This window comes from Silene latifolia, chromosome 5, assembly GCF_048544455.1.
Source record: "Silene latifolia isolate original U9 population chromosome 5, ASM4854445v1, whole genome shotgun sequence".
Classification (NCBI taxonomy): domain Eukaryota; kingdom Viridiplantae; phylum Streptophyta; class Magnoliopsida; order Caryophyllales; family Caryophyllaceae; genus Silene; species Silene latifolia.
In genome coordinates, this window is record NC_133530.1 from 31809767 (window position 1) to 31832476 (window position 22710).

Consider the following 22710-nt stretch of genomic DNA (forward strand, 5'->3'; position numbering starts at 1 on the left):
CAAACTCAAACCTTTTGTTAATTTTTTAAAAATAATCCTTTAGAAGATTTTTGATTAGACATTGCTACCAAATCTCAATTCATGTAGCCAAATACAGACCGTCCAAAATCATAATAATTTAGACCGTCAATATTCAGGCTTAGTAGTGGCACCTTAACAAAGTTACCCATACAAACTATGAAAAACTCGCCAATGCACGGCTTTCACAACGAATTCTAAAATTCATCAGGAAAAGATTTAGCACTCTTCACCATTAGGAGTGATGCTAGGACAGCCTCGTACGATCTCACACTCTCACCTCATGAGTTAGGTGCTATTGCAATCAATGTCACCGTCTATCTCCGTTTCGTTTCATAAGTAATTCTACTAAATAACCGTGTTTTACTTGGCATTTTCTCCTCCAATGTGTTCGTTCATCTTTTCAATTGCATTTTTTTTTTTTTTTGGGGTCCCCCCTTTTCTTCTGCAGATCACTTGTTTCAAGACCAAGGCAAATGATTATCAACCCAACATAAACAGACATCTCAATGTAGACCTAAACATTACATGAATTATTATCCAATTTAGAGAGGCACAAATAGCATGTACCCCAGCACACTGCTATACATGCCACTTCTCAGTCAGTCGGTCTTGCAAACGGATGTGCAATTTAGTCCTACATAATCCAACCCCAATACAGCACACCAACACAACCCCATATTTGAGAGACTATATTTATACATGTATATGGAACAAATCAGAAGGAAATTAGATCATCTTTTGCCAAATCTGGTTTCTTTGGCTCAACCCCACCACCTGAGGAAGTTGTCGTTCCTGATTTGTTGCCAAAGATCATTTCATCAAGGTCATCCATCATATCATCATGCTGCCCTCCTTGAGATGTGCCCCGTCCTCCGCCTCCTGATTTCCTTACAAGGGCATCTTCTGTTCCAGCACGTGGTGACTCCTCGGGTTCAACCGCCACAGGGATCATGGCTGGCTCCAGAGCTGATGCCACCATTGACGAGGGTTTTTCCATGTCTTCATATTTGGACAGTGCTTTCTGAATCTCATCATTTACACTCAAGGCCTCGAATAGAAGAGCCTCATTATCACCAGCTGTCTCAATGATTCTCATAATGGTAGTCTGGGACTCGCGACACTGTTGCACCAGCGTTGTAGTCAAGTCATCCTGGTATAAGGAAGAAACAACACGGTCAATACGGTACATTTCAAAAGAGCTTGTCAGCCAAGGAGTGATGGGGAACACAGTTTGAGAATTGACAAAATGGGGAAAATAAATATTCCGGTACGAATAGGAATTGCAAATCACGTCGTTTTAGCTTGTAATACAAGCAGAGAAATAGTATCTTAAGCACCAACTTGACATCCCCAATCAAACGCGAGGTAAAAAAGAATAGACAAGATGTCACCAGGGCATTAGCAAAACACAAAAAGGAAGTGTACCTAGACTACCAACACAAAAAATCTTAACAGGCTTAACAAATTATAGTTCAGAATCTGGATCCAGAATGAAGCTTCATCTTGACAGAGATATCAAAGTTTTGAATGTTTCCACATCCACGTTTTGAAACGGTATCGGCTACATTTATTGCGAGGCAGCCGAGATGAGATCATCAGTCTCCTATGACCAATTATGAGACAAAGACTCAAACCCAAATTTAATACCATAGAGTGCATAGACACAAGTTCCATGAATTTCCTTGGAAATATTTTTTTAAAAGTTGAAAGTCTAACTGGCACCTTGACAATCGAAAATGTCGTATATAATTAACAAAGTAGTATGAACAATACTCCACAAAACTTAAATTAACAAATAAAAAAGTCACCCACTTCACCAAATCTCCATAACAGACATTCCTCTCCTCTCTAAGATTTTAGAAATGCATATGTATTACGTATCATTTTGTGCACATTGCTGTAGTAGCATAGTTGGTGGAGGCTGTGAAATGTGAGCAACCTGTGCCAAGTTTGATTCTTGGCAGCGCTCAATTTTAAGTAAGTTTTTATTGTGATTTTGGGCCAAAGCCCACATTCTTACATGTATATAGTTTCCTAAACTATATAGCCAAAAATCAATATGAAGTACGATTCGAACCCTTGACCTCAAGATAATATGCTACTATCTCTACCATTGGAACCACTATTGTTTAATATTGAAATATGTACTCAAACTTTTTATATTTTGAAAAAGATATTGGTCAATACTACAAAGCATAGTTACTTAAAATTTAGAGTACTTGAAAAAGAAAACGTACCATATTATTTTGTAAAGAAGACAAAGACTTTGACAACTTATTGTTCTTTTATTTGATTTTTGACTTTCTACATCATTATTATAAGAAAAAAACATCCACAATACAAAAAAATGAATTAAATTTGTCCCCCCTCCTCTCACATAAAAATCCTGCGTCCGCTACGGATCCGTACTCGAGACTTGAGTATTCCAAAAAGATATTACCACCCACCAGCTCTGTAGTCTTAAAGACAATTAACAGGAGCAAGACATGTTGGCAAAAGTAATTTGAAAACATGATGGGAAAACTGATACCTGCAGGACATCTTGTTGAGGAGAGGATGATAAAACAGTTGAAAGAAGTTCAACACTATTTCGTGCCACGTCAAATGCTACTTTAATCACTTCAGCTGAGTACGTTTGTTCAGGAACGTCTCTCTGTGCAAGAGTTGCATTTGTTTCTGCTTCAGAGACGGAGCGTGGAGGTGTAAAAATCGGTGCCAAACTCTCATCATCGCGCCCTGGGAACCGGATTCCTCTTGATCTCAAGCTCTATAAAAGCAAAGCAAAAGCGTCAGGATTTATGAAAGGAGGTAAAATAGTTATTCATAAATAAAAAGGGGCAGCCCGGTGCACGATGGCGTCCCCGGTGGATGAGGGTCCGGGGAAGGGTCCCACCACAAGAGTGTAATTGGAGCAAGCCTTCCCTAGCCATTTTGGAAAGAGGCCGCTCCAAGGACTTGAACCCGTGACCTCACGGTCACAAAGCAACACCTTAACCGGTGCGCCAAGGCTCCACTTCCAAAATAGTTATTCATAATTGTTGGAAAATTTAATGGGAATAATCCGAGGTTTCACTGATCATCCGAAGTTTTAGTGATCATAAAATAATCATAAGTTTTAGTGATTTATTCTAATTTTGGATCCTTGACAAACGAAGTTAAAGTTCCGTTTAAAAAAAATAATATATATGGAGTACTATTTACGTAAATTAAACTAAATTTGTGCAGCATTTTGAACTCAAAATCATTTATTTGTACTTTCCCTTTACTTCCCCTCTTCTCTAATCACACTCCAGACCCTTCGTCTTTTTTCTCTTTTCTCTCTCCTTCTATACTCCACCAATTTGATGAAAGGAGGGAGAAGAGGATTGAGTAGTTGCGTGAGAAGGAGAGTGAAGATGATGGAGGGAGTGGTGGAAGATGCTGGGAGAGTGGTTTAGGGGGAAGTTAAGATGGGGTAGAGAATTTAAGTCTTACAGTAGTTTAAGGGTTAAGGTTGGCTGTTGGCGGCGATTGTGGGGCTAGGGTTGAAAAGGTGTTTGCTCAGCTGGTGTGAGGATGGTTGTGGCGCGGATTAGGTTGGGAAGAAGGCGGATGAGGAGATGGGTTGGAAAGTGGGAGTTGACTAGGTGGAGCTTATATTAGGTGCCGAGGAGGAAGGGGCTAGAAATGAAAGATGCTCTAACGCCATTCCCAATAAAATTTCTTAGTTTTTATCAGCATGGAACATTGTTACCCAAGTTTAAACCCCCATCCAAAAGATAAAAGAATGACTCCATATGAAATTCAATGACAAGTTGAGCTCACACTTCTCAAAAGTTGACAAGAGCTCTATTTTTTCAGATAGAAGCAGCTCCAAGAGGGTGTTTGCATGAGGTAACCTACAAGTCACGATTAACGCTCGCATGATGGGATAAACTTACACGTCAGGATTACATAACAGAATAGGGTCACAAAAAAAGTAGTTCCAAAACTATGCTCTATGCTAGCATGATGTGTTGAAATTACAAGTCAGAATTCATACTTAATGCACGCAATGCCTCAGTTCAATCTGATTAAGCGGAAATGCGGAATCTGAATTATCTATGTGAAGCCGAGTTACGTATTGAATGCACAATTGCTAATATAACAGCTGTTTCTTCTTAACTCGTTAGTCAGGCAAAACAGGATAGATGTACCACAACCACTCACACTATGCCGGTAGGGAATGCGAGGCCAAAAAAATAGAGTACAATATTACAAGGCTACAACAAGTGATGAAACAGGTCAAGGAGGAATATAATCCAACGACACTGAAGATTTTTACGGATTGCATAGTTTGTCATGAATGTTAAAACTATTCATTCAAACGACAATGAAGCTCTATCAAAAGAGTTTGAGTGTTTTAAAACAAATTGTCACCAATTGAAGATCGGACCATAAGAACACTGTTTTCACCAAGTTTAAATTTGACAAACAGCTTCTATCCAAGGAAAAAACAAAAGAATATGAGAAACTGCAATCAGAAGGTAAACAAAAAAAAAAACAAATCAATGAAGCTGAAAAATGGAGCATTAAGACAAGTGTCTGTAAGATATAGCAACATACCTTGTATGTTTCTTCAAAAACAGGTAAATATCTGAGCTCATTTGAGGACTCTCCCCATGATTCAATCAGCATAAGAGCCTTATTCCTATTGTTAACAACAGTTTGAGGGTCATCCACCAGCTTGACCATCTCATCAAGAACCCTCTCAGATGCCACCTCAGAGAAGGCCTTCTCACAGTTCTTAACAATAGTTTCAAGCAACATCAAGGATAGATACTGAATCCTAGGGTTCTTCAACATGATACGCTTCTTTATGCCTCGGATCAGCTCAATACTGTTAATTTTCTCTTGATTAACCAAATCACATATTTCGAGATTGGTCGCCCAATCTGGCTCGTCAAGTGTCTCAGCAGTCGCCTCCTCGACAATCTTATCAGCTTGATTAGGCCCCTGGAAAAACTCCTTCATTTTGAAACTCATAGAGCTCACACCAGCTGTTACTTTCTGCCCGTATTCAGACCCACTGATCTTTAGGCGCTCGCCCAAAGAGATCACTTTCTCCATCAAGTTATCACTCATCTTCAGCATAAAAAAAAAAAACAGAAATCAGTTCAAGTGTCGGAAAATTTTCAAAGCAGCGTGTAAACACCCAAACTTTATATTTCTGTAATCTAGATATTGTCGGAATTCTTGGCATCTATAGGAAACTACAAAATAATTTTACAGTACCCTCCAAGTGCATCTATAGTCTTCAATTCTTCATACTCCGACTCTTGTTATTCCCACATGAATCTCTGAGTGACTACTGACCTACTGTTATGGCAGATGACTAACATTTAACTTGTATGAGCATGATTGTATGCTAGTACTCCCTCCATTCATCTCATTTTCATAAGTTTGTTGACTAAAATGTGAGAATTATTTTAATTAAACATATGGAAATGAAATCAATAGAGAGAGTACAATATAAAGTGCTTATATAGTTTTATCTATCTCATCTCCACGATTTTTGGCATCAACAAATCGTTAATAATTTACAAAATTGTTGTAGCTCTTAGCATCAACAAATCGTTAAAAAATAATGTAATTATTTTCTTTTTCCCCCAACTATATTTACATTTATAAATATGATACATACTTCTCCTTGGGTCCTAGGGTTGAGGTAGGTCACATAAATAAAGCCACAAAGGGTCTCACAAAATTTGTGGGAAATCATGCAAATAGAGCGAGATTAAGGCGATAAGACCTCCTCAAGAGAATCAAGAAAACTATAACCCACTCAATATTCCAATAATAGTTCCGTATCATTTTCTTAACTCTTTATTTACTCATAGCAGGTCAGATTTCAGCCAAAAAAAAAAAATCAACCAAAAAATAAATATCCGACCCTAACGCGGTAGACAATCAAGTAATCGAAATTGATTGCTCATTATACTGAAAAGCGACAAATAAAGAACAGAATTATAAAATTAGGTATAAAATGGCAGAAATCAAGTTCAATTAATTCAACTTTAATACTAGTAACAAACTAAAAATAATCAAATAATAAATTGATCGATAACATAAAAAAGAAAGTTAAATTAATTGATACAAAAAAGAAAACAATGGAGTTTAGAAGTGAAGTGAGTAGATCGCAAAGGAGAAACAAGGCAGAAAGATGAAGATACCGTGTAATTGAAGGTAGAGGAATAGTAGATGTGCGAATCCAAAGGAGAGAGAAATGCAGGAAAATATGAAGTTGAATATAGGGGTGAAGAAGAAGACGACGACGATGACTTTATTTTGAAGACTCCTTCAACTTTCAACCATCTTTTTCGACTAACTACTTTTCTCGCTTTTCATTTTTTTTTTTTTTTTTTCGTTTGACGGTGCCACTGTGGCGGTCAGTGTGATATTTCGACGACGTTTTTAGTGTATTTACATTAAAAATTTTTTCGTTGAAAAAATAATTTTGTTAAAGTTAAATGGTAAATATGATATATTAGTATCATATGACAATTTATTATGATTTTTGAGATATTTAAAGTCAAAATTATCAAAATTTACCCATGTTCTTTCCGATTAATAGGAGCAGAATTGAAGTGAATAGATCTAAACTGAATTAAATTGAGCTAAATGGATAAACTGAATTGAATGGAGCTGCATAAACTGAAATTAAGTGAGTTAAAGTTAAGATAGGGAAAACATGACTTAGGGAGTTCAATTTATTTCAATGTAGTTTAAGAAATTTCGATTTAAAAGAAGAGAGTTTAGTTGGCGGTACAATGCTATTATACAGCTGGAGGTAGAATCTTATTTACCCAATTTATTTACCGGATAATCTAAAAGAGGGAGGATGAGCCTATGCATGTTTTTAGAAATTCACACGATGCCACGACTACTTTGTATGGGTCATCGTTACCGGTAAGAGAGCAAAATAAAAAAAAAATTAGAAGATGAACTAGAGACTGTTGTATCACAAAATCTCATTGAAGACGGCAATATCCATCAAAAGCTTGTGACGGATACCATTTTCTTACAAAATATCCATGAGACGTGAGTGGGGAAGCACATGGGGGATGCCCCCACCTTGTCCCCTCTCCCTTTTTTGTGAGAGGTCTTCAGCTTGTGACGGGATTAGCCTGTCACAAGTAAGACGCTTTGTATACTTGTTCTTGTTCTTTGGTACCCAACACTTTCAACAGGAAGAGAGAAAACGAAAAAAAAAAAACACTGCCATAGGTACATGCAAATATTCACTAGCTTAGAAGACATTGATAAAACGTCACCAACAACCGAGCACACAAACCTTCCCAACACCGTAAATGTAACTTGCTAGCCCCAACCAAGAAACGTCACAGTTAACCAAATTGACAATCATATTACAGTATTAAACAAAGAGCAGGGTGTTCAGGAAGTAGAATCAGGGATCTCAGAGTAACCCTCGGCCACATTTCTTCCTCTTTCTTCCTCCGCCACTTTTTCTCTCGTTTTCTGGCCCACATCCTCAGCAGCCTTGGCAACCCTGTTAAAAGCACCGGTCACCCACGATGTCCCAGTCAAGATGTACCGATTTTTCATGATGGCAGATCCTGCAGTACTCACAGTTTGCTCAGCTGCTGTAAATGCCGACTTTGTCTTTTCCGATACCTGGAATTTCTGATCCACTTCCCTCATCTTTTCATTCACCAAGGTTATCTTGTCACTCAACCCTATCTTTTGGTCAATAGAAGCAACTGTAGCAGCAGCAGTGGATGTAAATTGATGCGTTTCGTCAAATGTCTTTGCTTTGTTAAGAGCATCCTTTCCCAAAACAAAGCCCTTGGCTAACATGCTAGTAACAACATCCTCTGCCTTCTGCACTGGGGAACCATCTGTGCCTAAGTTGCTCTCAGTGGCCTGAAGGAAGACAAATCTTTCTCAAGTACCCATATAATGCAAGCAGGGCCGTCCCTGACGTTTCGGGGACCCTGTGCGAAATCTCAATAGGAGGCCCCTAAAGGCAATATATGTTTACATTACTATAAAAAAAATCAAATTTTTTTGCAAGTATATTTCATAATATTTCGATGATAACGCTTTATAATTATTTGAAAAACTTCTCTATAATGATTGTATTTTACAAATATAAAAATAAACAAGTATCCATCCAAAAGCACAAGTTGTAATGTATATAGTGATGGTTTATGTCTTCTTACATAAGTCAACGGTCATGGGTTCAAAACTTCAAGACTTCAAATCTAAACAACTAAAACAAGTTTATTTTGCTAAAGATTTTACTCCTACAACGATAAGAGAGGGGAAAATAAAACATGCTGCTAAAGAGTATCGAGCATGAGACCTCTGAAACGCCAACAAAGTGTATGGGTTATATTACCACTCTCATCAATTGTGCAACACTTGCACGGGCCCAGGGCCAGCCCTGAATGCAAGACAAACACATAGTAATGCTTAAGAGTGAAGACCATACCATAGGTGATGCTGATGTGGTGGCAGGTGGATTGTAGTCCGGTGCAAGAGCTATTGTCACTGCCTGATCAACTATTGTTGCGCCCTAGATTTAATCAAAAAGCAAATATCAGATCTACGAATTCAATTGACCATCTAACCATCACCCCTTCTCAAAAGTAAAGGAAACCAGACAAGGCCTCATAATGCATCACTATTCACCACCAATTCCGGAAAATTTAGCAATACATTATTTATTTGATCTCTTACCCAATTAAGAGTGAGAGCTGGACAAACAATACTTATATGCCTCTCTCAGGAGTCTTGACAGACTATAGCTAGCACGTAGCACTGTACAGTGAACTGCAAGAATTTATGCCACTAGTTGACAGAAAACGAGGGGAAGAGAGACCAAACCGTCTAATACATGCAGACGAGAGACTACACAAAAACGCATCTTCCAAATTCAACAAAGGCTGTGTTATTAACCTGTAGAACTTGAACTAAGAATTCTAAACTGGAATTGTGTGCCTAACCCGAGAGTGACGTTACTTTCATGGGCGGACTCACAATAGTAAATAGTGTAGCACTTGCTACACCATATTCAAACAAGAATTGATTGAATTCTCTGTTTTGCTACACTGGGAGTTACATGATAGTCAAACTCATTTATGTCATATTTCACTGATACTTTAGTGCTGTATTCTTCAAAAAAATATAATTGAAACCAAAGGTAGTTAGTTAGTTACCCACCAAGACAAAAAAAAAGTCCTCAAAAAAATGCAAGGGTATTTAAAATTTAACTTACTGATAGAAGAGCGGCAGTTTCTGCACCTTGAGCCTCCTTAAAGGTGACATAAGCAGTTTGAGATCTCTCATTCCCACTGGGGAAAAAAAACATCCGCAGACTTGAAATTAGAATAACTGGAGACTTAGATATAGATGACTCATTCCCACTGTAAATGACTAGTTTTATCACATATGGAGGTCAAAAAATCATGCAAAAAGCAAACGAGTACATGAACTATTTCAACGAAATTCAATTTACAGCCTCTAGAGCAACATATCAAAATAAACGACAATAAAAATGAAATTCAATTAGTTTCTCATTTGAAGTACCTGCAGTCTCCACCCAGTAAGAAAACAAATCGGCCTAGAATTGAGATACATAAATAAAGGAAGAGAAACCAAATAAACCAACCTTTGAATTTCAACATGTTCAATGTCACCGGAAAAGGAGAAAAACTCCTTAATGTCCTGCTCAGATGCTCCAAGGGAGAGATTACAAACTTTGACACTTCTTATCTGCAAAACGAAAAGGACTTGCCATAAAACATCGTGTTCATATAAAGAAGGAGAACTTGCCCTTAATAATCAACTTTGAATTATCTACCATTTATAATCTCAAGTCACCATCGTTCAATAATAACCCAAAATTTGCATTATTTATTCTATGGTTGCACCATTTCATCCTCATCATCACCTAAATCAGCCTCATATGTTGGATTGGATCATCATTTTTCTACTTCATCAACGTGATTTTCATACCTTAAAAAGAATATCTAGTTTTTCTTATTAGTTCAATAATCTAAGGTTTATACTTTCATTGGTGAATAAGGTGCTAAAATAGAAAAAATAAAACAAAAATGTGATCTATATGGGTAGATGACATGTTGGGTTAATTAGATGAAAGACACTCTACAACAGGGATAAATGAGGACAATTTTTCCTGTTAATATAGAGTCAGACACTACGAAAAAGAAAAAAGAAAATAAAAAAGCTTTAACATTCTTAATTTACTAATTCGGAATGAAGGACTGTGGGCGAGTAATTACCATAACAGTCTTAAGTTTTATACTCGAAAAATAATAGCCATATCACCAACATAAACCCTCGTGGAAATGGTAGTTGGCTAGAGAAGACATTGAATGTAATTGGATAGTTATATATGGAATATAGTTGGCTTAGACAAACAAGTCAGAGTTGTTTGACCAGGAGCGGTTTGAATTTTCAGAATTTGCAGCCTCAAAAGAGTGGAGGGAAAGAGGCAACAACACGTGCAATACTCCATATCCGTCAAATAATTCAATACTAGACATACACAAAGGGCGTGGTTTGAGATCGACAAGCACCCACCAAATCATTCTAAATCAAGACACAAAACATGCAGGGTGAAGACAACAACAAAGGTTTCAAGTTCCAACAAGTATTCAGCCAAAGCATCACAAATCGCACGAGGTATGGCAGAAAAGATAAATCTATACTTGGGTAAGGCAGATTATACGCGAAACGGTTTCTTATATTAACTACTCCTCTCTGTCCTTGGTCATTTGTTGTCCTTTGGTTTTGGCACAAAGACCAGGAAAGGGAGGGGCCAATTACTAAATGACAAGTGGAATAAATTGAGTGTGAATGATCAAATTACTCATCAAATTCATTCTTAAAATAGAAAGGACAACAAATGATTGAGACACCCCAAAATTGAAAAAGGACAACAAATGACCGGGACAGAGGGAGTACTTTTTTACCCACTGATAATGTTATCTTTAGATCCGTTTTACATTATCTTTGTGTAAACCCATCTTACACAAGACTCAAGACTAACTGATTAGGCAAAACCGATTGATCTGCAAAGGACTCCAACTAATACTACTATAATCTAAACTACATCATACAACTCCATCGTTTTCATCATAATTAGTAAAATCAAGTCCAACGCGACGACATTAATTCATAAACTGCTTGATTATAGTCTTTAGCGAATAACCCGAATTCCGGTCCGTGATCAGTTTGTATACATAAAATTAACAATCGAAATATACAATCATGCCAATATCTTGGATATTCCTTTAGTAAATAAAAGAATCGTTGAACATAAATAAACCCTAGAATCAATCATATTAGAGAAACACGAATTACAAAAATACTTAAAAATGAATAAGAAAAAGGGAAATTGAAGAATAAAGAGTGATTGAAACGAACCGACATGGGAGTAGTAGCGGCAATTGAGCAAGATCAACGGACGATTAAAGTGAAGATGATCGAAGAATTAGGGGAAAATCGCGAAGAAATGAGTGATTTATTTTTCTGGAATTAATCTGGAAAAACAGAAATGCAGAAGAAGGCGAAAACTAGAGTCGGTTGTTGACCGCCAAGGCTCGTGATAAACCGAAATTTACCTGTTATCTTAACTCTTAAGAAAAAGATATATATATTTTTTTTTTTTCGTTTTAGAAATAAGAAAATCGGAAATTTCTCGATAATTTTCTGTTTTGTCATATTTTTTAAAGCATCACTTTTTTTTTTTTAAGAATTCGCCTATAATATCTTTCATATTCGTTTACATGATACCCATAACGTAACGATTGTTACGAAGGCGTTAAGTTTTGATAATTTGATAATAATTAATCAGAGATACATGAAATATGTATGAGGTTCGTTGCACCAAAAGTCATACTTCGTACTTATTACACCCAAATGGCTAGCTAATTGTGGAGTGAATGGTTCCATAGGTCGTGTCAGGCTAGATGATCACCGATGGAACTTCGGTCCATCTTACGCAAAGGTATTTTGGGGGTAGCTAGTCCCCTCTAATAGCTAATTAAATTTATGAGTTCGCCCCTCTTATGTATAAAAAAAACCAAGGGTGTTAAGTAGTTAAATAAGCTTAACATAATAATGTTGATTTAGCAAGCTATTAGGCCGTGGAAAAGTTGGTTACAACAAAAAATTTAAGTTTATAAAAGATAGAAAAAAATAACTTTAAATGATTCGCGTTACTTTAGTTCTAATTTGTATATATATATATATAGAGTCGGGATCCGGTGAGAACTCCTAAATATTTGAGGATTGAGTAACGAATGAAATATCACTCGTTCTTCTAAACAATATCACTCGCTAAGAATGTAAAAAAAAAAAAAAAAAAAAACCTCAGCCTCCGATCAAAAATCATAACGCATAACATTTTATTTTTTACTCTACACTTTCTCTCTCTAAACTGAATCAAAAACGAAGGAAACAAGGGATTAGATTGGTGAATCACTCAAAATTACGAAGCAATACCGATCATTCTTCGATGTAATTGCGTTTTGATCATAATTGAGGTGATGATCTTGTTCGATGATGATCTAAAATTAACGATGATGATCTTTTTCGATTCGCCGACGTCGCTAATCAGCCCGCCGATGCCGTCGACGTTGTCATTCGCAAGTTTTTTAGGAACAAATTTGATATCGTTGATAAAGATGATCTTAGTGAGCTTTTCCATTGGCGGTGTTGAATTCAAGTAATTTAATTTTACATATTGTTATTATTAAACTTTAGTTCATCGACACCTTTTGATTTTAGAGTATATTGCGTTTTTTCGGAACAAATTGAATCTTTGATGCGGTTGAATTCAGGCAATTTACTTCTTAGTATCTGCACATTGAAGTTCAATTCGGATTAATTATTTGTTCGTTCGTGTTTATCTTTGTTTATTCTATAGAATGCAATCAATATGTGATTTGTGTGAGGCATTTTTACTAGTAATGTTTGGAGTATGTGTTTTAAAGTCGCAAATTAACTAAAATTGTAAAATTTAGGGTTCAATATTGAGCGAGAATGTTGTAAACTCTTTTGAGATGGTATTTTGGGAGCTGGGTTTCTTTGTAAGTGCGCCTCTTGAAAAGGTGCTTGCTAGGGTCTTTGGTTCTGCTGGAACATTATCCCCATCTTTATGGCGGTGGTGGAAGGGTTTACGCTTGTTTAGCTGAACTTGGGATTGAATTAACTTATGAGCATGGGTTTCATCAGGTACGATTTGATTTCCATGTTTATAGGCTTCCTCTTGTTTTGAAATGTGATTCATTAGCTTGCTGCAAGTAATGTACCACTTCTCTTTGGTATGAATATCATTTGCACTCCATGAACATTTCAGTAGAAGTGAGGTAATTCTTCTCATGTTATTTTAATACTTTCACATTTTGGTTTTTGGTAGAGCATATTTTTATTGAAAAATAGATTGAATCAAATTAATGGTTAAGTATGTCACACTCATGTGTTACTTGAACTCAAACTGTAAGGGACTAAGGGTATAAGATACATTTATATATATCCAAAAGTTGTCAAATTAAGTAATGGAGCAATTTCAATGAATTAGTCAACAAAATAAAAGAAGGTCATTTCTAGAGTACAAGAAGGACTATTTGTGTTTCTTATGTTCAATACTTCAATTTGTATATGTAGGAGTAACTACGTGACTGAATTGTAATGATTTCTCTTCTTAATTATATTGCTTTTGTCAGATGTAATGTATAATTTCGATGTTTGTAGGTACCAATAAACCCATTCATGCACCTGATCCCTTGAATGTGGGTTACTCCTTTGATCGAAAATGTTAAAGATTTCACAACAAACAAGAAGGAATTTTGGACCACCATGAAGAGAAATTGGAAAAACAAGGAAAATAAAGAAGAAGTTCTGACAAAGAGGAAGGAGGATATTGTTCAGGAGGAGGTAAAAAAAGTGGATTTTCCGATAAAGAGGAAGTATGATGCTAATGAGATACCTAAGATTAACATTGAAATACCCACACGTCGTAACTCTCCAAGAGCTGATTGTGGAGAAGATGATATTGATGATCGACAAGAGGCAAAGACATTTAAAAGACGATAAAAGAGTGTTGCGAGAGATAGGGGTTGAAGAATTGGTAAAGGTAGATGAAGAGCAAGGAACTAAACTGTATTCTAAGATTGTGTTGGCAGAAAAGTTTATTTGAATATACATTGATTGGTGTAATTTTGTAAGGATAGTAATCTAATGTAGTTGTCATAAACTAATATTGTTGCTGGTATTTTGTGATATTGTTTAGAATCAACAATGATATTTTATCTTATATGCCGTGATATTGTTTCTTAATAGCAAAAAGTTGGAGGGTTTCAAGATTCCTTGTGAATGTGATATTGTTTCGCCAAGTGTGATATTATTGTCTGTGAAGTTTGTTAGTGTGATATTGTTGTGTCGTTATATTATTTCTTATAACTGTTTGGAAAATGGCAAATAAATATATAAATCTATGATATTGTTAATAGGAGAGTGTGATATTATTAACACAATAAGTTGATATTGTTTACCAAATTATTTGATATTATTACCACAATAAGGGTGATATTGTTTCTTATAAAGTATGATATTGTTTACCACGTGTTGTGATATTATTAAGCCGGTAGTGTGATATTGTTTACCAAATCATTTGATATTGTTTCTTATAAAGTGTGCAGTGATATTGTTTATCACATCTTGTGATATTGTTAAACCAATAGTGTCATATTGTTTTCAAACTCATGTATTTGATATTGTGTCATGAAAGGTGATATTGTTAGTAATTAAGTGTGATATTGTTTACTACAACTTGTGAAATTGTTAAAACAATCGTGTGATATTATCTACCGAAAAATAAAACACTTTAGGAAACATATATTGTTTATTTAATAATATTAAAAAATGGAATCAATACACTATTCGCAAACTCCAAAAAAAAAACAAATATTTCAAATTTCTTCATAACAACTTATACATGTAACATATGCCAACTATTGACCTTGATCTCGATGTCTTTACGACAATGAGGACTTCAACTGCTCTCTGTATGTGAAGCATTTAAACTTTGTTTTCCACAAATATAACTAGCAACAGTACTTAAAAAGGCGGCTAAGTTGACGCTTCCAAGTCGTCCTTGCTTTCACTGCTTTCAAACTTCAAGTAATATTTGATGTCTTTAGCATTTGAGCTGATATTTCTCAGATAAAACCACCTTTTGTGTGGTTGAGGAAGTCCGTCACGATGGCTATTGAAACGTCGTTAAGAAACAGGTTTCGGGATAAAAATGCCTGAAGCAAAGATTTTACAAGAAGTGAAGCTACATTGAGTGTAGATATAGCAGATATAATGATTGTCATAGCTTGAGTGACCTTGCTTGTCGCTTCATTTGAGCAACGGATTGTCGCCATGGCTGCTCCTGTCATAGAGAATGCGTATGCCCACTATGCTAATGAGAATCTGCAATTTCATCACGTAAATTAACCTAAGATATTAAATGTGTACTTGCCGGGTTAAACAAAACATGCAAAACTAAAAAAATTGAATCATGGAACATAAATAAGACCGAAAAGTCAGCAATGTGAACTAACATTAAGATTATCTACCAGACAAATAACACAAACCTTAGCACTCATGACCCTTAATTACTAATTACCCCACTCAAACCCAGTTTTCCGACTCTTAACCATTGAAGGGACATAACCAAACCCAAAAGATAGGATAAGTGAATAATACAACTGAAAGGACCCAAACCGACAATTGCTAAATGAATTTTTTTGCTAGAACTATAATATTACTTGATTCCTCAAAAGAAGGTGATTCGACCAGCTAACTGAAACAAATAAAAAGAAATTGACTATATGAGAAAGGATTCGCATAAATAGAAGAAGAAGAAGAAGAAGAAGAAGAAGAAGAAGAAGAAGAAGAAGAGAAGTGCTTACTAGTGAGAAGTAGAGGAAGAGAGCAATGAAGTAAGCAATTCAAGCTCCATAATCAAAAAAACCTTGGATATTAGCCCAAGCCATAGACGCGACACTAGGTGTAGCAACAAACAAGAAAAACACAGGATATAGATCCTTAGGAAGAGTTTCTTTAGTAGGAAGTCTCTGGTAGATATATGATAATTGGACAAAATGAATATCAATAGTTGGCCTTATTTGGATCGAGTGACTCGTTCAATTTCGGCCAAACTTCTTTTGGAGTATCAGGATTCAAATCAACAATACTAATAACAAACTCATTGAGAGTAGCTAATAAACTCATTGAGAGTAGCCAATAAATTCAAAGAGGCCGGACAATAAATACACACTCCAATAACATTATGTCTAGCTATAACACCGCCATCTAGTTCAATATTTGACACAAAATAAAACTAGTAAAAATTCATTTAATCCTCGTCACAAACCAAATTAAACAATATCACAAAAAGTTATACTAAACAATATCACGGGTTATACTATACAATATCACACCAAAAACCATTTTCGCCAAAGAATAACTAACTTCTTTTTCTCATACTTATATTCACACCAATCGATTCTAGTACATGAGCTCTCGCAATCATCACAATCTAATTCCAGATTGAGTGCTCAGAAAGCATTCAAAGACGGATTGAAAACGTGAGATAGAAATAAGGAAATAATGAAGTTGTTGATTGAAAGTTGGAGAAGATGAAGAGGAGAACAAGAAGACAAAAAATTTCAAGTAGTGCGCACATAATTTAGGGAAATTAGAGATAAGAACTAATTGAAGAAAAACTGCAATCAAATAACAACCGGACAATATGAAACATTCTAATCGAAAACGAAAAAAATCATAGAAATAGGTGCAATTGAACATAAATCGTGGCAAAAATAGTAAAGTTATAACAAATTCGTAACATATTAGAATTAAACCTAGATTTATAAGCGATATACCAATAAATCATATGAGAACCTAATTAAACCTAGATTTAAGGTAGACAACAGTTAAAGCATGAATATCATGATGAGTAGCTATAAAATTGAGAATGACAACAAAACTCCATCAAGAATACGTACGAGAAAACATTATCATCCTAAAAAATTAATTGTTAACAAAATCAAAAGAGGAATAAATTGAAACAAACCTGAAATTGTAAGTGCAAGACAATAATAAATTTTGTTGATGGAAAATGGAATGTGACGAAGAAGAGAGCGAGGAGACGAACATCGATCATGTCACGCATGAGTGATTTAGAGAAATCAGAGAGTTTTGGTAGGAGAGAAGTTAGAGAGAGAAATGGATGAGTGAAATATGAAGGAGAAAGCTTATGTCGAGGATTATATAATTAAACAGAATTACTATATTGCCCTTAAAAACACGCGTGAGTCTCTAGCCATTGGATCTCTCTGATCGGACGGCCTACACTAATCCTCAATCCTCAAATATATGAGGTATACTCACATGATCTCATTCCTATATATATATATATATATATATATATATATATATATATATATATATATATAAGGGTCATTGGATGGACTCAATGGATGGTTGAGATGAATTTGATTAAGGGCAATTAAAAAGAAAAGTAAAAAAATGTGGATGGTTGGATTGAGATGTGTGGTTAAGATTGAAAATAACAAAAAAAAATTACCACTAATCAAATTTCTATACACTAATAAATTTTTCTTTCTCTCTCTAGCCCCTAATTAATCAGTTTTGAGTTTCAGATTTCAGAAGTGTAAATGTAATATTGTATCAGTTTTACAAGTGTAAATCTGACATTTTACGAGTGTAAATGTAACATTTTAAGAGTGTAAATTTGATTTTTTGTGACGGAAATTTTGAATTTATATAATTTTAACATTTTACAAGTGTAAATGTGATGTTTTACGAGTGTAAATGTAACATTTTAAGAGTGTAAATTTGATTTTTTGTGACGGAAATTTTGAATTTATATAATTTTAACATTTTACAAGTGTAAATGTGATGTTTTACGAGTGTAAATGTAACATTTTTATAGTGTAAATTTGATTTTTTTGTGACGGAAATTTTGAATTTATATAATTTTAACATTTTACAAGTGTAAATTTGATGTTTACGAGTGTAAATGTAACATTTTAAGAGTGTATATTTGATTTTTTGTGACGGAAATTTTGAATTTATATAATTTTAACATTTTACAAGTGTAAATGTGATGTTTTACGAGTGTAAATGTAATATTTTAAGAGTGTAAATTTGATTTTTTGTGACGGAAATTTTGAATTTATATAATTTTAACATTTTATAAGTGTAAATGTGATGTTTTATGAGTGTAAATGTAACATTTTTAGAGTGTGTGACGGAAATTTTGAATTTATATAATTTTAATATTTTACAAGTGTAAATTTGATGTTTTACGAGTGTAAATGTAACATTTTAAGAGTGTATATTTGATTTTTTGTGACGGAAATTTTGAATTTATATAATTTTAACATTTTACAAGTGTAAATGTGATGTTTTACAAGTGTAAATGTAACATTTTAAGAGTGTAAATTTGATTTTTTGTGACGGAAATTTTGAATTTATATAATTTTAACATTTTACAAGTGTAAATGTGATGTTTTACGAGTGTAAATGTGACATTTTAAGAGTGTAAATTTGATTTTTTGTGACGGAAATTTTGAATTTATATAATTTTAACATTTTACAAGTGTAAATGTGATGTTTTACGAGTGTAAATGTAACATTTTTAGAGTGTAAATTTGATTTTTTTGTGACGAAAATTTTGAATTTATATATGTTCCGGGTGCAATTCCGGAGCAGGATTTGTTACCACGTAAGCTTGTAGAATGATGACTTTGCTTGACTCTTCCTTTCGGCCTCTCCTGAAACAATGAACAAACTGAGGGCTCGGCTTGGTACCGAGCGAACTCACTCCGACGCTCAAGTTAGTAAACTTAAAAGGGATTAAGTTGTGTGTTACTTGGCACAAAGTATATTGTAGAGAGATAAGGGAGTTTATACCAGATTAGTGTGTTTAATTGATTATTTTCGGATCCTTTTCTCAATGAGAGAAGTGGAGTATTTATAGACTTTCACCTTTTGTCACGTAGTGGCCAAGTGGCAGAGCAGGTGGAAAGACTGTTCTACCCTCGGCCGAGGGACCCATGGCAGGCCGGCTGGCCTGGTTGACTCCATGCCGAGGGGACTTGGATGTGAGTACGCGGTAATGTCTCCCGGCTAGCTAGTTGCTTAGCCGAGACCCAAGTGACAGGCCGACATGCTGCGTCGGTTAGGCTGTCTAATACGTTGACTTGCTGTGGATATCTTTACATTTACACTTGTATTTTTTACCAAAGTTGTACTACATGGTGGTTGATATGAATTGACTAAAAAATAAAATTTTTGTGGATATTTACACTCATAATTCTTTAAATTTACACTTGCATTTCCTCACATTTACACTCTTATTTCTTTAAATTTACACTCTTATTTCTTTACATTTACACTCGTATTTCTTTACATTTACACTCGTTAAAATTATATAAATTTGCACTCATATTTTTTGTGGATATGAGTTGGTGGGGAAGGACGACGATAGTGGCGTTTTTTGGTAGTCGGACTAAAGTTTTACTCGTAAAGGACAAAGTTACACTTATAAAAGACTAAAGTTACACTCGTAAAGGAATAAAGTTTTACTCGTAAAACATCACATTTACACTTGTAAAATGTTAAAATTATGTAAATTCAAAATTTTCGTCACAAAAAATCAAATTTACACTCTTAAAATGTTACATTTACACTCGTAAAACATCACATTTACACTTGTAAAATGTTAAAATTATATAAATTCAAAATTTCCGTCACAAAAAATCAAATTTACACTCTTAAAAATGTTACATTACACTCGTAAAACATCACATTTACACTTGTAAAATGTTAAAATTATATAAATTCAAAATTTCCGTCACAAAAAATCAAATTTACACTCTTAAAAATGTTACATTTACACTCGTTAAACATCACATTTACACTTGTAAAATGTTAAAATTATATAAATTCAAAATTTCCGTCACAAAAAATCAAATTTACACTCTTAAAAATGTTACATTTACACTCGTAAAACTTCACATTTACACTTGTAAAATGTTAAAATTATATAAATTCAAAATTTCCGTCACAAAAAATCAAATTTACACTCTTAAAAATGTTACATTTACACTCCTAAAACTTCACATTTACACTTGTAAAATGTTAAAATTATATCAATTCAAAATTTCCGTCACAAATAATCAAATGTACACTCTTAAAATATTACATTTACACTCGTAAAACATCACGTTTACACTTGTAAAACTCATACACTCGTAAAACATCACATTTACACTTGTAAAACTCATACAACATTACATTTATACTTCTGAAATCTTAAACTCAAAATTGATTAATTAGGGGCTAGAGAGAGAAAGAAAAATTAATTAATGTATAGAAATTTGATTAGTGGTAATTTTTTTTGGTAATTTTCAATCTCAACCACCCATCTCAATCCAACCATCCACATTTTTTTCCTTTTCTTTTTAATAGCTCTTAATCAAATGCATCTCAACCATTCATTGAGTCCTTCCAAAGGCCCTTAGAGGGACTTATGGACTCAATTTGAGAGGAGGACTCATTAGAACTCCTCTCTCTCTCTCTCTCTCTCTCTCTCTCTCTCTCTCTCTCTATATATATATATATATATATATATATATATATATATATAGGCAAGTTCAAATGAGTCCACTTAAATTGGTGAGTCCACTAAGTCCTAATCCTAGCCATTGATCTTCTAGATTGATGGTTGAGATTTAAAAATTTTAAGATGAAAACTTTATTGTTTTATAAATGAAACTTTAATTTAGAATTGTAACTTTAATTCTTTACAATTATAACTTTAATGTTTAAGGTCATTTTATAAATAAAAATAAAAATTTATGTTATAAAATTTTATTTTAATAATATAAAATTCATTTTTGAATGTAACTTTAGTGTTTTACGAGTGAAACTTTAATGCTAAAATTAAAATTTTATTCTTTTTAGACATTTATAATATAAAAATTTGAATTTATTTAATTTTACTGATTTATAAATTTAACTTTAATATTTTAGGGGTGAAACTTTAATGCTAAAATTTAAAACTTTAATTTTTTTTAGGCAATTTCTAATATAAAAATTTGAATTTATTTAATTTTACTGATTTATAAATGTAACTTTAATGTTTTACGAGTGAAACTTTAATGCTAAAAATTGAAACTTTAATTTTTTTAGACAATTTCTAATATAAAAATTTGAATTTATTTAATTTTAATGATTTTATAAATTTTATGTAAATATTGTAATTTTATGGATGAAACTTTAATGTTTTACGATTGTAACTTTAGTCATAAAATTTGAAACTTTATTTTTTTTAGGATGATAACTTTATACTAAAATTGAATTTCTCAGCAAGTATAATTAATTCATATCATAGCGTAACTTTAGTCCATATACACGCAACTTTATTCATATAGCGTTGTAACTTTAACTCATATATTCAACCATCAATCTGTATAACTTTAGTCTTTTGGAGGTAACTTCAGTCCATGTCACTGTACACCAGATCTGACTTCACAAAAGAAAAAAAAATACAGATCTGAGACACCAACGTTTCCTCAACCAACCGACAACACCACCATCGACGACCAACAACCACCCAAACGCCGCCATCATCCGACTTCACAAAAAAAAAAAAAAAAAATCTGAAAAAAACGAGTACCACGCCTCCTATAACCACCAACAACACTACCATCAACAACTAACAACACCAACGCCGCCATGACAGCCACCTGACGCCATCATCACCAACAACAACAAAAACGAGGAGAGGAAATAGGCGGGAGGGCAGTGGAGGACGAAAGGAGTAGAGGAAGCAGGCGGCAAAGTGACGGTGGTATGCAGGCTGGTGGAGGATAATGGTGGCGACGAAGAGGCGGATCCGGTGTTGTCGGGGTAGTGGTGCGTACGTGGTGGCCGAGGGAGCACGGGGAAAGAGGGAGGATTAGAGGGGCGGGGAAATAGAAAGGAGTAGTGGTGGTGTTGGGGTGGTGGATTAGCGGGGCGAAGGTGGTGGCTGTGGAGTTGGAGAGAGAAGGTGGGGAGGAAGAGAGAGAAGTGAGATGTTTGTTTGTGAGGCAGTGAAATGGGTAGTTTAGGGTTTTGTTGTGTTTTTATATAGGCTTTTAATTTTGAGATTTAATCTCAGCCCTTGATTTTGTTATAATCTAATGGACAAAATTAGGACTCATGGACTTATCTAAAGGCGGTGGACTTAGTTGATCTCATTCCTATATATATATATATATATATATATATATATATATATATATATGTTATGAAACATTAATTAGTATGGATGTCCATTGGGCTTCTATCCAGTATAGTCCATATATATGTAACTAGGTTGTAATTCACCCTCCATCTATGTACTATATATACCTCCATATGAGATGAATAATATCCAACCCTCTTCCCTCTCTCAATCTATTTGCTTGTTTTCTCTCTATCATTTCTTCTCTAATTCTTATTCTATAACACGTTATCAGCACGAATATCTAGTTAATTGAGCATATAATCTAAGAGATTAGTTCATCCACTAATTTTCCCCATTACCTATTGAGAATTGTAGTTATTCGT

At 34.3% G+C, this 22710-nt stretch overlaps 2 protein-coding genes across 2 annotated transcripts; both read right to left on the bottom strand.

Moving 5' to 3' along the window:
• Positions 1 to 495: 495 nt before the first annotated feature.
• LOC141657194 (TOM1-like protein 1) lies at positions 496 to 6420 on the bottom strand. The gene is made up of 4 exons (XM_074464345.1): positions 6213 to 6420; positions 4606 to 5124; positions 2552 to 2788; positions 496 to 1171 (listed from the first exon to the last, which is right to left on the bottom strand). The coding sequence occupies exons 2-4, from the start codon at positions 5122 to 5124 to the stop codon at positions 737 to 739; spliced, it is 1191 nt and encodes a 396-aa protein (XP_074320446.1). The 5' UTR covers positions 6213 to 6420; the 3' UTR covers positions 496 to 736.
• Positions 6421 to 7265: 845 nt separating this feature from the next.
• On the bottom strand, positions 7266 to 11710 carry LOC141657195 (binding partner of ACD11 1). The gene is made up of 5 exons (XM_074464346.1): positions 11455 to 11710; positions 9674 to 9777; positions 9281 to 9356; positions 8495 to 8578; positions 7266 to 7923 (listed from the first exon to the last, which is right to left on the bottom strand). The coding sequence occupies exons 1-5, from the start codon at positions 11458 to 11460 to the stop codon at positions 7435 to 7437; spliced, it is 759 nt and encodes a 252-aa protein (XP_074320447.1). The 5' UTR covers positions 11461 to 11710; the 3' UTR covers positions 7266 to 7434.
• Between the last annotated feature and the right edge of the window lie 11000 nt (positions 11711 to 22710).

What these genes read in the sequence shown, in the direction of transcription:
- LOC141657194 (XM_074464345.1), bottom strand. Translation starts at nt 5,124, where the DNA reads ATGAGTGATAACTTGATGGAGAAAGTGATCTCTTTGGGCGAGCGCCTA. An exon ending in TTTTTGAAGAAACATACAAG is followed by an intron (nt 2,789 to 4,605) that starts GTATGTTGCTAT and finishes TTGCTTTTATAG; the next exon opens with AGCTTGAGATCAAGAGGAAT. An exon ending in CTCAACAAGATGTCCTGCAG is followed by an intron (nt 1,172 to 2,551) that starts GTATCAGTTTTC and finishes TCCTTATACCAG; the next exon opens with GATGACTTGACTACAACGCT.
- LOC141657195 (XM_074464346.1), bottom strand. An exon ending in GAACATGTTGAAATTCAAAG is followed by an intron (nt 9,357 to 9,673) that starts GTTGGTTTATTT and finishes TTTTTTCCCCAG; the next exon opens with TGGGAATGAGAGATCTCAAA. An exon ending in CCACATCAGCATCACCTATG is followed by an intron (nt 7,924 to 8,494) that starts GTATGGTCTTCA and finishes GTCTTCCTTCAG; the next exon opens with GCCACTGAGAGCAACTTAGG.